The 13734-nt window shown below is 51.9% G+C and overlaps 7 protein-coding genes across 7 annotated transcripts; 3 read left to right on the top strand and 4 right to left on the bottom strand.

Moving 5' to 3' along the window:
• Positions 1-1166: 1166 nt before the first annotated feature.
• Positions 1167-2706, top strand: gwt1 (putative GPI anchor biosynthesis protein Gwt1; the record flags this gene model as incomplete). The annotated part of the gene is made up of 2 exons (XM_056964050.1): positions 1167-1262; positions 1318-2706. 2 exons carry the CDS (start codon positions 1167-1169, stop codon positions 2704-2706), a joined length of 1485 nt encoding a protein of 494 aa, XP_056824003.1.
• A 266-nt stretch (positions 2707-2972) lies between these two features.
• On the top strand, positions 2973-4892 carry N7477_002386 (amidase; the record flags this gene model as incomplete). The annotated part of the gene is made up of 3 exons (XM_056964049.1): positions 2973-3100; positions 3161-3729; positions 3781-4892. 3 exons carry the CDS (start codon positions 2973-2975, stop codon positions 4890-4892), a joined length of 1809 nt encoding a protein of 602 aa, XP_056824002.1.
• A 572-nt stretch (positions 4893-5464) lies between these two features.
• On the bottom strand, positions 5465-6607 carry N7477_002385 (Cyclic-AMP phosphodiesterase class-II; the record flags this gene model as incomplete). Its single annotated transcript, XM_056964048.1, has 2 exons — positions 5465-6251; positions 6303-6607. The coding sequence occupies 2 exons, from the start codon at positions 6605-6607 to the stop codon at positions 5465-5467; spliced, it is 1092 nt and encodes a 363-aa protein (XP_056824001.1).
• Positions 6608-6674: 67 nt separating this feature from the next.
• Positions 6675-7179, bottom strand: N7477_002384 (uncharacterized protein; the record flags this gene model as incomplete). Its single annotated transcript, XM_056964047.1, has 2 exons — positions 6675-6986; positions 7144-7179. The coding sequence occupies 2 exons, from the start codon at positions 7177-7179 to the stop codon at positions 6675-6677; spliced, it is 348 nt and encodes a 115-aa protein (XP_056824000.1).
• Positions 7180-8698: 1519 nt separating this feature from the next.
• N7477_002383 (SSH4 family protein) lies at positions 8699-10392 on the bottom strand (the record flags this gene model as incomplete). Its single annotated transcript, XM_056964046.1, has 3 exons — positions 8699-9501; positions 9554-9859; positions 9912-10392. The coding sequence occupies 3 exons, from the start codon at positions 10390-10392 to the stop codon at positions 8699-8701; spliced, it is 1590 nt and encodes a 529-aa protein (XP_056823999.1).
• Positions 10393-10867: 475 nt separating this feature from the next.
• Positions 10868-12516, top strand: N7477_002382 (aminopeptidase P family protein; the record flags this gene model as incomplete). The annotated part of the gene is made up of 2 exons (XM_056964045.1): positions 10868-10991; positions 11135-12516. 2 exons carry the CDS (start codon positions 10868-10870, stop codon positions 12514-12516), a joined length of 1506 nt encoding a protein of 501 aa, XP_056823998.1.
• A 293-nt stretch (positions 12517-12809) lies between these two features.
• On the bottom strand, positions 12810-13142 carry N7477_002381 (uncharacterized protein; the record flags this gene model as incomplete). Its single annotated transcript, XM_056964044.1, has 2 exons — positions 12810-12958; positions 13010-13142. 2 exons carry the CDS (start codon positions 13140-13142, stop codon positions 12810-12812), a joined length of 282 nt encoding a protein of 93 aa, XP_056823997.1.
• Positions 13143-13734: the final 592 nt, after the last annotated feature.

Here is a 13734-nt window from a genome sequence, read left to right as displayed (position 1 = left end):
GCATAGATACCCCGTAACGTGTTGGGCTTTTCTTACAGCAACCGCAAGTCACAACTCGTACTTCCGGCCCTGTGCTTCAGCGTCATTCTCGGCGCGGACAGGTCAACTAACCCTGTCACCAATGAGGGAACAGCAACCGTTCAAGGATGAGTTGCCCCCCTTTTTTTTTCCAAGGCTGGGGTTCCTCCTCGAACCCTAGTCAGGCGCGCCCAATATCCATACTTCGTACTTTGATCACCGCGGCGTGTCGTATTTGCGATAATTCCAAATCGAGATCAACGGTCTCGGGCACTGACCTCCACTCCACATTGACGAAAACGTGGTTCTAGACACGCATCCCTGGCCGATCACTGCGGGTCCGACCATCGACTATCCAGGGGGCGATATGGCTAATGGCTAATGGCTTTTGGGCGCTCAGCTAGAGGCGCCAAATGATGCAGCCGAAGCACCGGCCACGGCCTGACCCCAGAGTCGGGTGTGCTGGGCCAATTGTAGAAGTCGCGTACAGCCAGTGAGGTTGAGCAGACTCCAACAGAGACCGGCTCAATCAGGCCCCTTACTAGGCAGGGACTAGCCGCTCGTATCTCAAATACCCTAGTGGGCGTTGGACGGCCTCCGGAAGGGCCAAGCAGAAGCCGCGAGAAGCGAGAATGCGACATGCTCGGGATTGGGCCTTTTATAGCTCGGGAAATGACACAGCCGCAGATTCCACGATCTGACTTGTCCAATCGTCATGCTCCGTGTATCATTCCCCGATCTTCCGTTTTCTAGGCATTTCCTTATGAAGCATCCCTACTGTCGCTAGTACCGTGTTTGTAATCAATGAACAACCAAAGGAACCCCGGTCAGGCTGCCCTGGCCATGCGTACTACCGACATACCGAGGACCGAGCCTAAGGTGCTAGAATCATGCTTCCAGAAGGCTGTCTCATCGCAGTATGAGGCTATGTAAATAGGTGGAAGTCAATGGAGTCAAAACGAGTCAAAAAGCATGTCGTCAAAGTAAACAATGACCGTCCATGGAATCGGGTCGGGCGCAATCACCTGATCACCGTGTTGGCCAACGCGGCATCTTCTCCATCGCCTACCTAATTCGTGCCATCCGTCATGTCAATGGACCATCGACGATCTCGATCTCGATCTCGATCTCGCGTTTTATAACCCAAGATGGACCCGAGTTACAAGGCTCGCAAGGAGGCCTTCGTGTCGAACTTATCCGGCAGTGATATTTGGGATATCAACGCAGTGTCGCTTGTCGCGCCGGTCAGTTCTTACAACTCTCCCCATATGTGATCGCAATTGACTTTTCTTCTTCCAGGCGTCTGTTCTTCTCTGGTCTGCCCTCCAGTCCAGACTATCTTTCTTCTCGCCCTACGGCCCTGCGGGTCTGCTGACGGACTTCATCCTCAATGTCCTGGCCATCTTGTTTGCGACTACTGCCTACTCCTCCGCGCCAGGACTCCTGAATATTTTCCTTATCTCTCCCGCCGTCCTCCTCTTCCTTACACAAAATCGTCTGCGCTCTCCACAAAAGGCCAAGCCTCCCCGCAAGTCCAATGCCAAACGTATTGATACGAGGGAGGCAGAGTCCCTGCCTGTTCATCCATTTTTGACAACATATCGTGCTGCTATGATGGTCATAACCTGCGTCGCTATCCTCGCTGTCGATTTCCGTGTTTTTCCGCGCCGATTTGGAAAGGTTGAGAACTGGGGTACATCCCTGATGGATCTCGGCGTGGGCTCATTCGTTTTTTCGGCGGGCGTGGTGTCTGCGCGCGCGATCTTGAAAACACGGGCCTCGAAATCGCCCAAAAAAGCCTTCTTGACTAGACTGCTCGGCTCAGTGCGGCATTCGGTCCCTTTGCTCGTGCTTGGGCTGATTCGCCTTTGGAGTGTCAAGGGACTGGATTATGCGGAACATGTCACGGAATACGGAGTCCATTGGAACTTCTTCTTCACACTCGGCTTCTTGCCTCCATTCGTGGAGATTTTTGATACACTGTCAACGTTCATCCCATCCTACGAAGCGCTGGCAATGGGCATCTGTATTTTGTACCAGGTCGTTCTCGAATCGACAGACCTGAAGAGCTGGATTTTGATATCTCCTCGCGGATCGGATCTGATCTCCAAAAATCGCGAAGGGATCTTTTCGTTTGTGGGATATCTTGCGATCTTCTTGGCTGGCCGAGGTGTAGGAATTCGCATCATCCCCCGTGGAAACTCGGTAAACAAGACTGCACAACAGGGACGGAATTCCGTTTTGACGAGCCTCGGACTTCAGGCGGCCTTTTGGTCAACCATGTTCTTCTTCAACTCCACCTATGCATTTGGCTACGGTGCGAACATCATGGTCTCACGTCGCCTTGCCAATATGCCGTATGTTCTCTGGGTTGCGGCCTTCAATAGTGTCCAGCTTCTGCTGTTCTGCCTGATCGAGACAGTGTTCTTCCCGTCCGTTCACCGATCGATTGGCAAAGAAGCTGAAGAGGAGCAGAGATTTGCGACCAGTCGTATTCTGCAAGCCTTTAATCGCGGAGGGCTGGCAATTTTCCTGGTTGCTAATCTGCTCACAGGAGTGGTGAACCTGAGTGTTCCGACCTTGGATATCGATCACCCATTAGCTATGGCCATTCTCGTTGGATATGCGGCGATTCTAACTGCTCTTGCCCTGGGCATGGACAAGTTTAATATCAAGCTGCGACTGTAGCTGTATGTATCATATTGTTCGCATATAGCGCCATTGAAATAAATACAGGCTGAGAAATAACCCATAGAATGTGATTTGAAAATATTCTTCATGCATCCCTTGGCATCTAGTCAACTATTTTGTTCTCCGATCCTTATCCCAGCTTTGATGTTCTAGAGCTACATCAGCTGATCCCCACGTGCGGACCGCGGTACAGAGGTACATGATATCATTCCGAACAGCTGCAACTTCCGCACTCTTGTCTTTACTTTCATTTACCACTCAAGATGAGCTCCGAAAGTAGCTCTTTTTTGAACTATCCCCCACCTCGTGAGGGCCCCAAAGTTCCTTACAAGAACGAGACCCAATCTATTCCGGTCTTCCGCGGTACTACGCTTGCGATCGGCGCAACTCTGTAGGTTTGCGACAAGCCGAGCTAGCTCTACGAGCTCCATGGCTAACCACCACGACGCAGAATTCATAATGTCGGCTTCATTCAAAGCCATTTCTGGCGTAACGCTGGTTTCGACGTCATTCGAAAAATTCCTGAGCTTCATCTATACCCCGGTCGTTACGATCCTACCGTGATTCCCGTCGAGGATGCCTCTAGCGACGCGCCGCTTCCTACCGTGGAGAAGCGGAAGGGTATCAACACATATTACACGTCCGCCGATTACTGCGCGCTGTATTCATCCGGCGAATTGACACCGACGGCGCTCGTTGAGACGCTACTTCCTCTGATCCGTCGCGACGCCAAGCCTCCTGGAAAGCACTCGACGGCATTCCTCGAATCGCAAGCCGATACTATCCGTGCAGCTGCAGAAGCTTCCACCGAGCGGTACAAGAAGGGTCAGCCTCTTGGTCCCCTGGATGGCGTACCGGTGGCAATCAAGGATGAAGTCCACATTGCTGGGTACAAGCGCACACTTGGAACCAAGCTCGATTTCAAAGCTGGCAGCGATGCTACTTCTTGGTGTGTCCAGCAATGGCAAGATGCCGGGGCTATCGTGATCGGCAAGACCACCATGCATGAATTGGGTCTCGGTAAATAAACTCAAACCCCGAGAGCTGCATATCACTAACTCTCGAAAATAGATACGAATAACAACAATCCCAATTATGGAACACCGAAGAACCCTCACAATAAGAACTACTACTGTGGTGGCTCTTCTGGGGGATCTGGCTACGCCGTCGGTGCTGGTTTGGTGCCCATTGCTCTTGGTGCTGATGGTGGTGGCTCGATTCGTATTCCCTCATCCTTCTGCGGTATTTGGGGATTGAAGACTACTCACGGCCGCGTATCTGGAGCGCCTTCCATGAGCCTTGCACCTACTGTCGGTGTCCTCGGACCCATGGCAGCAAGTATCGATGACCTGGCTCTTGCTTATAGGGTCATGGCAGCACCAGCACCAGCATTGCAAGACCCTGTTTCCTCGCAATTCCCCAAGCCAGTACCTCTTCCGTCCGATCGCAAGAGAGCAAAGACCATTGGTGTAGTCCTCGACTGGATCGACCGCGCCGAGGCCTCGGTCCGCGCTGTGTTCGATGCTGCCCTGGATTACTACCGCCAAAACGGTTACGAAATCATCGATATCACCATTCCTTACCTACCCGAAGGTCAACGCGCCCATATCCTGACCATCATGGCTGAGATCGCGTCCGGTCTGGATGCTCGTCAGATCAAAGAGCTTACGGCCCCGAACAAAGTCCTCGTCTCCATGGGCATGTGGCAAATCACGGCCCAGGACCTCCTTGCAGCACAGCGTCTGCGGAACATGTTGATGACACATGTCGCCTACCTTTACAAGACCCATCCTGGTCTGATGATTCTTTCTCCGACAACACCTCTCCCTGGATGGCACATTGATGGCGGTGAAGCTGACCTTGCTCGAGGCTTGTCCGATGGCAAGACTTCTGTGCGGAACATGGAGTATGTCTGGCTGGCGAACTTCACCGGTTGTCCTTCTATCAGCTGCCCTGCAGGATATGACCGTAGTAGCGGTGTTCCCATTGGCTTGATGGCAATGAGTGAATGGGGTACCGAGGAAGACTTGATCGACTTTGCTCGTGATGGCGAAGGGGTTCTGGACTTGCCTGAAAACCAGCCTCCCCGTGTGAGCAAGGAAGCCGCCGAGGCCAAGGGACTGCGTGCTCCATCGTCGTCGGAGTCCTACTGGGAGGACGCCATTGCTCTGGCTAAGGCGTGAGAACAATGCTCAGTGGAGCTGTGCCTTGTTTGGTGACTTGTTTATATTCTCATGCTTTTGAAACTGCTCCGACTGTACTGCAAATCATGAACTGCTTCAACCTTTTTGAATTTTTCTCAAAGCGATCATTGAAGCCAAGTACTATCCAAAACGGCGAGGGAACCTTGGACCCTTTGCAGCCCAACCGAAAAAGAATTATTATCCATCTCGGTTGGTCAGCGGTCCTTCAAGACGAATGGGTAGAGGAATTTCTGCTCGATCGAGTCATTTGATACCATACAAGAAGAGTTTGTCGTATAGTAGATGAAACATTCAAGAAAAGTTGAGAAGGCTGCGGGAACTAAGATTTTAGGTATCAGGCTTCATGTCGTATCCAGCTTCAAAACTGAGAACAAGTATTGTGAGGATGCATATTCGGTGATTCCTAAAATATTACAATGAACGTGAATGGCAAAACCTGTTTCCATCTAAAGCTCTCCCCCCCCCCGAAGATACCACCAAAAAAAAGAGACAGGCAACACTATGCCCATACCCGAACTTGAATGAATGCTTCCACCCAAATAAATTCCATCTCAGATCCAGATCCCCTCAGTGAGATCCGGCATAAAGAACTCACAACCCAGATGAGCCTCCTTGCCATGTGCTTGAAGCTCTTCTAGGATTTGATCTCTAATAGGCGGACCATCTGTCATGTTCTCTTTAATGTGGATGATATACACAGAGAGCCCAGCCAGAGGAAGGGGATCTGCCTCAAACCAGCGGACTGGATCAGGGGCCTCAAACTCGGTAAGAGGATCTAGACTCTCAAAGGCACCTAAGCCCGTGGGATCCTCGGAACTATAGTCAACAGAGTCACGCAGATGAGAGCGTGTCCTCGGCTCGGAGGTTCCATCGAACCGCCGACCTCTCTGGCCAGCGATACTCTGGACCCGTTTTGTTCGTGGGCTCACGTCCCGGCCGAGACCCGACGGACCGGTGCTTTCTCGTTTCCGTTTCAGATCGGCATTGCCTGCATCGCGGATGTCCATGACTTGATTCGCGAGAACCTTGAGCTCTGCGGTCAGGTGGCGTGGACACATGTGGCCGTATAAGTATGCGTCGTTGACGGCGTCTGTATAGGAGCATTCAATGAAAATGGCACGAAGATTCCCGGAAGCAATTTTTGGGGCGGCTGTCTCCCAGACGCGTTTGTTCTGGGGTTCTTGGGCTACTGAGTCTGGTTCGACGTCTCCAAAGACGATGATTTCGTGCCCTGTGCGGTGGTCGCGTATGAAAAAGGCAGAGCTTTCGACTGCGGCCATGATAGGCTCCTTTGGATTGTTAGGGAGAATACGAGGGGACCGGGCAGGTGAGTAGAAGCTGGGTAGATATTAGTGGTGTATTGCGATCTGGGGAGGTGGAAGCTCTTACCTTCCATCCGTATGGTCCACAGATATAGCACGAGAGGGCAGCATCAATTGATCACCAAAGACGGCACTCCCGACACGATGGTGAGCTGCGCTCTCTGGGTGGAAACGTTGCTTGCATCGCCCATGACTGATGCTCAGACATTTGGTCAGGAGCCCGTTACAGGCGCGAACGTAACCTCTCGCCTCCCCACTTCCGAATCTTGGGTTTCCACCCTCCACCAGGCGTTGATAAGTGAGGAGACCAGCACCTCCATCTTCATCAGACAAGTTAGGCCAGATCACATCGTTAAACATGTGATTTTTCATGGCGGATAATACAGAGGGTAGAGCGGCGACGGGTTTCGGCCCACTTCCCGCCTCCAGGATCGGCGTGTTAATCGCCAAACCCGAGATATGGTCTCAGGTGGGGATGTGTGATGAGAACAGCACCGATAATTTCCCGAAAAATATATGCAGCATTGGCTTGTGCTGTTTCATGCGGCAATTCCAGGCCTTTGAAGGGGCCATCTTGCAAAATGCCTTCTTCATCCTTCGACCCCGGGACGTATTTATCCAAGAGTCGAATGATGCCGGCAAGCATTGTACCTGCATCGACGGCGACCACCGAGTTCAGTGTCCATTTTGTCGAAGTTGATCGCACCAGAATGCCCGTCACATTGTCTTCGCGAGGACCACCGGTCGGGCCCTGAGACAAGTCAGCATGAGGCTCAAGTGACAGGGTTTCAGACGTCAGAACCCGAGATGGGCTGAGCATCATCCGTCGCAAAATGACGCTGAGACGGAGTTGCTCATCCCTAATGACAGGTTCTACACGTGACTCGTGGCTAGTATATGAAACTCACCAAAACAATAACTTGAAACGAGGGCTTCTCCGGCATTATTCCGAGCTAGTGATAGCCGCTTCTGGCGAGACTCGCGACAGAGTCGGTGAAAAGGGAGCAAAGATACCTTGCCGCCTGCTCTTCAAACTTTGTCGAATGCAGGTCTCACAGGATCTCCAAGAAAATTGGCTGACGAGTCTCAAGACGCGGCTAAGCACGAAATCACCGAGCTGAAACAGGCGAGTGGGCAGTTGTGAATCGGCCTGTTGTGAGAGGTGTCGCGGTGCAGACGCTAGTTTCTCATCGCATAGCTGCCGCGCGCCACGAACAGAGAAAGTTGCGGTCGGGAAACAAGGGTCAGAACTATCGTGTCGCTAGCTCCGGACCATACGTATGATACACCTGGCGCAGATTCGAGGGTGTAGGCGCAGATAAGCTGCGGCCTGGAGAGACTCCGCCTGGTGTGGATCTTCTCCAGCTTGTACCACCGCAAGGGGGGGGCGCCGTGTGCAGCGTCGGATACTACTGCAGGCGAGCTCCAGATGGCCCACGTCAATTGGTAACGGATCTCACCTTTTCGCGAGGTCGCTGGCGCCGGCAGGATTACCAGTGTGTCCTGTGACGCAATGTCTTGTGAGTCAGTTGAGCTGATGTGCGACTGAGATATGATTGTGATTGAGACTCGGCTATGAAAGTAGCGCAGAGGCTGGTGAAACAATGTATGTGAGAGAGGAGGGGAGAAAAGCTTGAGGGTGATACCTGGACGGAGAAGAGGGCGACCAGAGCTCCGGGACGATTGGGGGGACGGAACTTGGCGCATCGATCCACACTTGGCCAAGGCAAATTGAATGGAATCTCCTTGTCTACGGTCTTTCCTTTCTCTAGCGCGTGTTTCTCCACGTCTTTGGTCAGGAAATATCGTAGACGTGCTGATAAGACGAAGTATCGTCCCGTGGCCCATGACGTTGCGCAATCCGATAGCTCTAGATACTTTGTTTCAACTGCCATACAAGATATCACCACATCTATAATTGCGCCTCGATGCGTTAAAACTAGGTAGATTGATACGGCGCATGCTTGGAAAAAAAAAAGCTTTGATTTTTCCTTTTTGCTCGGAATGATGGGGAAGATGTAAGCCAGATTTGATTGACGGCTATCAGTAAATGCGTGGACGGGTTCCCCCGGGGTATTGAGGATGTTAGATCACAAATGTACAGAGCTGCCTCCAACGGGAATAAACTAATAACGACACAAAGAGCGAGAGGAAACACTAATTGAAAAAGCCCTTGTAGTGCATGACCTCGGATGGGATCCACGTCTTCATTGCCTGGGGAAACAATGACCGAAACCCCCCAATTTGTCCCACGAGTGTCTCCCAAATAAAGTGAAGAGAAGAAAGAGATGCCCCAGAAACCGGTCCTCCAAAGTTACTTCAACGCCAGCCGTGAATTCGCTAATTAAAACGGCAAAAGAAATGATGTGGTATAATGTTCGTCCATGATCGGATCCGGAAAGAAAGACTGTGGCGTATGTTCAAAAGCAGAGAGGTATCGAAGTCGAAGTATCAGACGGACCCTCATTCATGGTCTCTGAACGCCCGGTCTACCACGGCTTGATAGCTTGGTAGATCCCGAGCATTGGAGTCGGGGTTGCCTGGGTGTTGTCTGTTCCCACGGGGCGTTCTTACTGGGAATATTAAAGTTGTGGACGCATCACTGCCACGGCGACTGCTTCCTGGGCTCTCATACTCCGGTGGCGGAACACCGTCATCACCAGGAGCTCCGACTGGCGCAACAGGGCCGTCGATTTCTCCGTTAGCGCCAATACGGCTGGAACCCTCGCCTGCATCCTCATTAGAAGGAATGTGGGCTAATTGTGCGAGGGAAATCTCGGTCGGAGACCGAATGGGCCCGGGGCTGACCGCCTGAGGAAGCCCGATACTGGAACTTCTTGCGGTGTGAGTCTGGTAAACGCGTTGGGAAATCTGGGCGGCGCTCTCGCGGCCTGATTCAAGCAAGATGCTGCCTTGTTCGCTTCCGTAGGGAGGGGGCGGAGCAAGGCTGCCTGTCATTGGGGCTAAACCCCATTTCTTGACATTAGCTTCAATGAACACGAAGCCCATTTGGCCAAAGTTGACATGAATACTGCAGGGGCCATTGGCCCCGATTGTCGGGAATAGATTTTGTGAGCGATAGTTGTGGACGACGTCCTCAAGCTTCTTGCCATTACGGGTGAAGAAGATGGCACCTGATCGAGGCCGATAGCCGACACCAATGACATCGCCTTGGAGGAGGGGTGGGCCGTACGGAGTTGGGGTAAAGGGCTGGTTGTGCCTGCGGTGGCCGGTGGACTCATAGGCAACGGACGTTTTGTGGAAGCCTATAGAGAATTAGCCGGAGTTCGGAATCAAACAAATAGCAGGGGGACGTACCAGGCATGCGGAAAAGAGGGTATGGCTTCGTGGAGAGACCAACTCCAATCATTGTTGAATCGGGCTTGTCATATATCTTGGCCTCCCAGTAGTAGACTTCGTTTTGCTTCGGAATGGGCAGGTTCGTTTGAACGCTACACTCAGAATCGAAGAACTCGATTTCCGTGCGCCCTTCCACAAAGCAGTTCGCGATCTCTAGCTCGGGCTGGAACTCCCATGCAGAGACACCTTTTTCTTGAATAGCGAGGAACTGCGATAGCGAGATATCCGTTGACATAGACTCGGGTGGATTTGACTGAACCCAGGCTGCATCGAGTGTCAGTACAAGAAGCATCAACAGAGGTGTCACCGGTATTACCTTTCGCTCTTAAGTACTCCGACCGTGACAAGTCGTCCATGGACTCCAGGGCCGCTTCCTCTTCCCGCGCAAATGCTTGTTCGTCGTCATATTCACCTGGACGACCAATGCGATCCAGCATAATCCGCCCGCGGCGAGTATATTTGAAGAAAAAGAAGATCGCTAGCACGACAAATGCAATAGCCGCCGAGCCAAAGGCGGACAGGATCCCAATCAGGATGCCTTTGCCGGTCGAGCCGGAGGATTCGCCACTCGCAGCAACCACGCGGCCGGAATCGAAGTCGGAGGAAAGTGTTGAAATGACATGCTGAAGATTCTCCTGAATCTGCTGTCGAGATAGAGATGCTGGGGTTTGTAGAGCGGTTTGGACGGACTGGGAAGCGAGGCCGAGCGGTGACGTCGTCGGGTTGCCTATCACTGTTCTCAGCGTGGAGGGCAGGTCTGCGAGCGCACCGGGGTCCGATGCCTCAAGACCCTGCATCGTTCATTGACTGAAAGATGAAGCAGGAACAAGGAAAGCGAGAAAGGGGAAAAAAAAAAGAAAAAAGCAAAGAAACCCGTGAGAGACCAAAAGTGGGTGGTCTGAGAGCAGATGTCAGAAGAGGAGATCGAAGTGGGCGAAGGCGGCAAGACCAAGTGACTTGGGTTATCTAAGACGTTTCCGGTGTCTGGCGCACTGCCCTATGTACCTGGCTTCTAGCTTCTGGCTCTGAGGTTCTGGATCCGAGAGACACTTCATGTCGGTCTGCTCTACGCGACAGACTATCTCTTTTAAACTTCTCGGGCAAACGAACCTGTCCATTTTGCCAATGGCGGTATCTGACCGTCAAAGGCCATCCCTACTCTGGATAAGCCTCTCTCTCTCCTTCTACTCCTCTTTCCCCTCTCGCTCCCCCTCGTGGCTCCTTACTTGGCCCTAGAAAGTGGCCCCTCCCATCGCTTCGCCTATCCTCACAATGCGTGCAAAGGCCCCCGGTGCATCGTCCACCTCCTTGGCAGGGCAGTCCGTTATGATCAACTCCGTCGACTCCTACCACATCCGCCTAGCCATATCCGGCACCTCCTGCGATAAATACCCAGGTCAGTCTCCTTGATCACGAAACCAGGACTAGCTTCGCCAGTTCGAATCGCCCATTGTAGTGTAGACCTCGCGGGGCTCCCTTTGGTTTCCTGAAACCCGTCCATGGTATCGGCCCCAAGCTAAGCGCCCTTTCCGTGTACAGCTAAGCAGCACGCGCGCAATGTCGCCCGCAAGCTCGGTGTTTCTCACGGCCTAATCTTCCTCGCCGGGCAACCTACAATCAACCTGCGCGACTCCGATCAAGCGCGCCCGTTCCGACAGCGACGATATTTCTATTATCTCAGTGGCGTCGACGAGCCCGACTGCGCTCTTACATACGATGTCGGTTTGGACAAGCTGACCCTTTTCGTACCGGACTTTGATCTCCATCGCGCGATTTGGATGGGTCCGACCCTTGATCGAGAAGAGGCGCAAGATCGCTATGATGTAGATCGGGTCCAATACTACTCCTCCCTCCAGTCGGAGCTGAAAGCCTGGCTGAGTGAACGGGTCCCGAACAGCCTTCTGTATATCATTCATGAGTCAGAGAAACCGGAAGGTCTCCCGCAAGAGTTACCGTTGGACTCAGAGCAGCTTCTGCCCGCCATGGATGCAGCACGTGGTGTCAAGGATAAATTTGAAATCCGGATGATTCGCCAAGCAAACAAGGTCTCGGCACTGGCTCATAGAAGCATCCTGGAGCGCATTTGTCGAATGAACAATGAGTCCGAGATTGAAGGGCTATTTCTAGACACTTGCATCTCGCACGGTGCACGGAATCAAGCATATCAGATTATAGCTGCTTCCGGCCCTAATGCTGCTGTCCTCCATTATGACCGCAATAATGAATCTCTTCATAACAAGCCTCTTGTTTGTCTCGATGCCGGCGCTGAGTGGAACTGCTACGCGAGTGACGTGACGAGAACCTTCCCGCTTACCGGCCAATGGCCCAACCAATATACCAAGGACATCTATCACCTGGTCGAGCGTATGCAGGAGGAGTGCATCAAGCGGATTCGGAGAGGCACTCGTTTCCTTTCTTTACACGACCTAGCTCATGAAATCGCCATCGATGGCCTGCTCAGGCTCGGAGTCCTGAAAGACGGTACGCACTCTGAAATTCGTGCATCCGGCGCATCCAAGATATTCTTTCCTCATGGACTCGGTCACCACGTCGGACTCGAAGTTCACGACGTTTCTGAGTCAGAAATCACAGCGCTTCATCCCTCACTAGATCAATTCCAGTACGGACCAGTCCTGAATCAGTCCATAAGCCATTCTCCTTGTACATTATCCGCTCCTCTTCTGGAAGAGGGCATGGTTGTGACAGTGGAACCTGGAATCTATTTCTCGCCCTTGGCTCTTGCAAATGCGCGCAAGCAGCCTTTTGCTCGGTATATCGACTTCGATATCGCCGACAAGTACGTTTCCATTGGTGGTGTGCGCATCGAGGATGATATCCTCGTTACCGCTGACGGTTATGAGAACCTCACCACTGCGCCGAAGGGAGACGAGATGCTTGCCATCATCAGGGGATCTCTGTAGAGCCGAAATGTTCATTTCATGCAAATGAAGATTTTTACGCGCACAAGAGCAATCAATAGACACATTTGGAATGAAAACCTGAACATCATTGATTGATTATATTCCGGTCTCTCAGAGCTCAGCCGCTTTCGATTTCTCATTATGCCGTATACCTCTCAACTACTTGCATTCAAGGAAGTATCCAAGCGTCTCACTTGGGTACCGCGACTCATATAAAAAAAACACTGCAGACTACCATGCACTTCCATTCATAGCTAGCTACCTTCTACATCATTCGTAGATTCAAGCTGATCCTAAGTCATTCCTCCAGTAGCTCCAACCTCAAGGTCGAAGTTATCAAAAATGCCCAGGAATGACATCGGATCAAAGAAACTCGGATCATACGATTGATACGTCGATTTGGCAGACTCGGAGCCTTCCGTATTCTGTAGAGTTGGTTCCACTGAGCATAGTGTTAATGAAGGTCATCAATAGAAGGACTCTGCGAACTTACCCGTGCTCACTACGTCCGCAGACTTGTTGGTAGACTTAGTATTTTGCAGGGGTACTTGATCCTGGCTCTCTCGCTCTTCGCCTTCTTGCTTCTTGTCCAGATCCTGTATTAGACGCTCTCCTAGATCTGCCATGAGTGAAGCAGAGTAAAATGTCTCTCCTAATTCTCTCAGGATCGCACAATTTGCAACGAACTGCTTCCGTGCCCTTGCCTGGAACATAGCTGCTTTACTTTGCTGGAGACTATGCCAAGACACACGTAACGAGAGGGCGACCGCGTATGGAATGATTGGAAATAATGATAATTGGTTGCGAAACTCGTCGCCGACGATGTATGTGACTCTAGAGGCCGAGAGACTTTGGCGTACGTTTGTCTCTGACGATGGACGGGAAACACCGTACAGATTTGTTGAATGACAAGACAAAATGGCAGCAGCATGATACAGCACCTCTATTGTGGCTTTAATTGTCGTCAGGTCCTAATGTCAATAAGTTGCGTTCTGAGGTGCAGGTCCTTACCTGTTAGATGCATAGGTATGCCAGCGGATGCGCGAACTTCTTGCAACAAATCCTCGAACGAAGGGAAGACCCCTTTCCAAACTCCGTCTCCCGCGGGCCGATAAATCTCAATAGCCCGTTCCATGAGCAAGATAGTGCGTAGGAAAAGTTGGAAACAGCCTTCCTGGGCGGCTATAGATAACAAGAGGTCGCGACCAATGTCCTGCC

The sequence above is a fragment of the Penicillium maclennaniae genome (genome assembly GCF_028827695.1).
Source record: "Penicillium maclennaniae strain IBT 15551 chromosome Unknown utg000003l:1.0-5670915.0:1.0-5674809.0, whole genome shotgun sequence".
NCBI classification, from domain to species: Eukaryota; Fungi; Ascomycota; class Eurotiomycetes; order Eurotiales; family Aspergillaceae; genus Penicillium; species Penicillium maclennaniae.
Note: the sequence above shows the minus strand (reverse complement) of the source record. Positions and strands in the feature narration are given on the sequence as shown.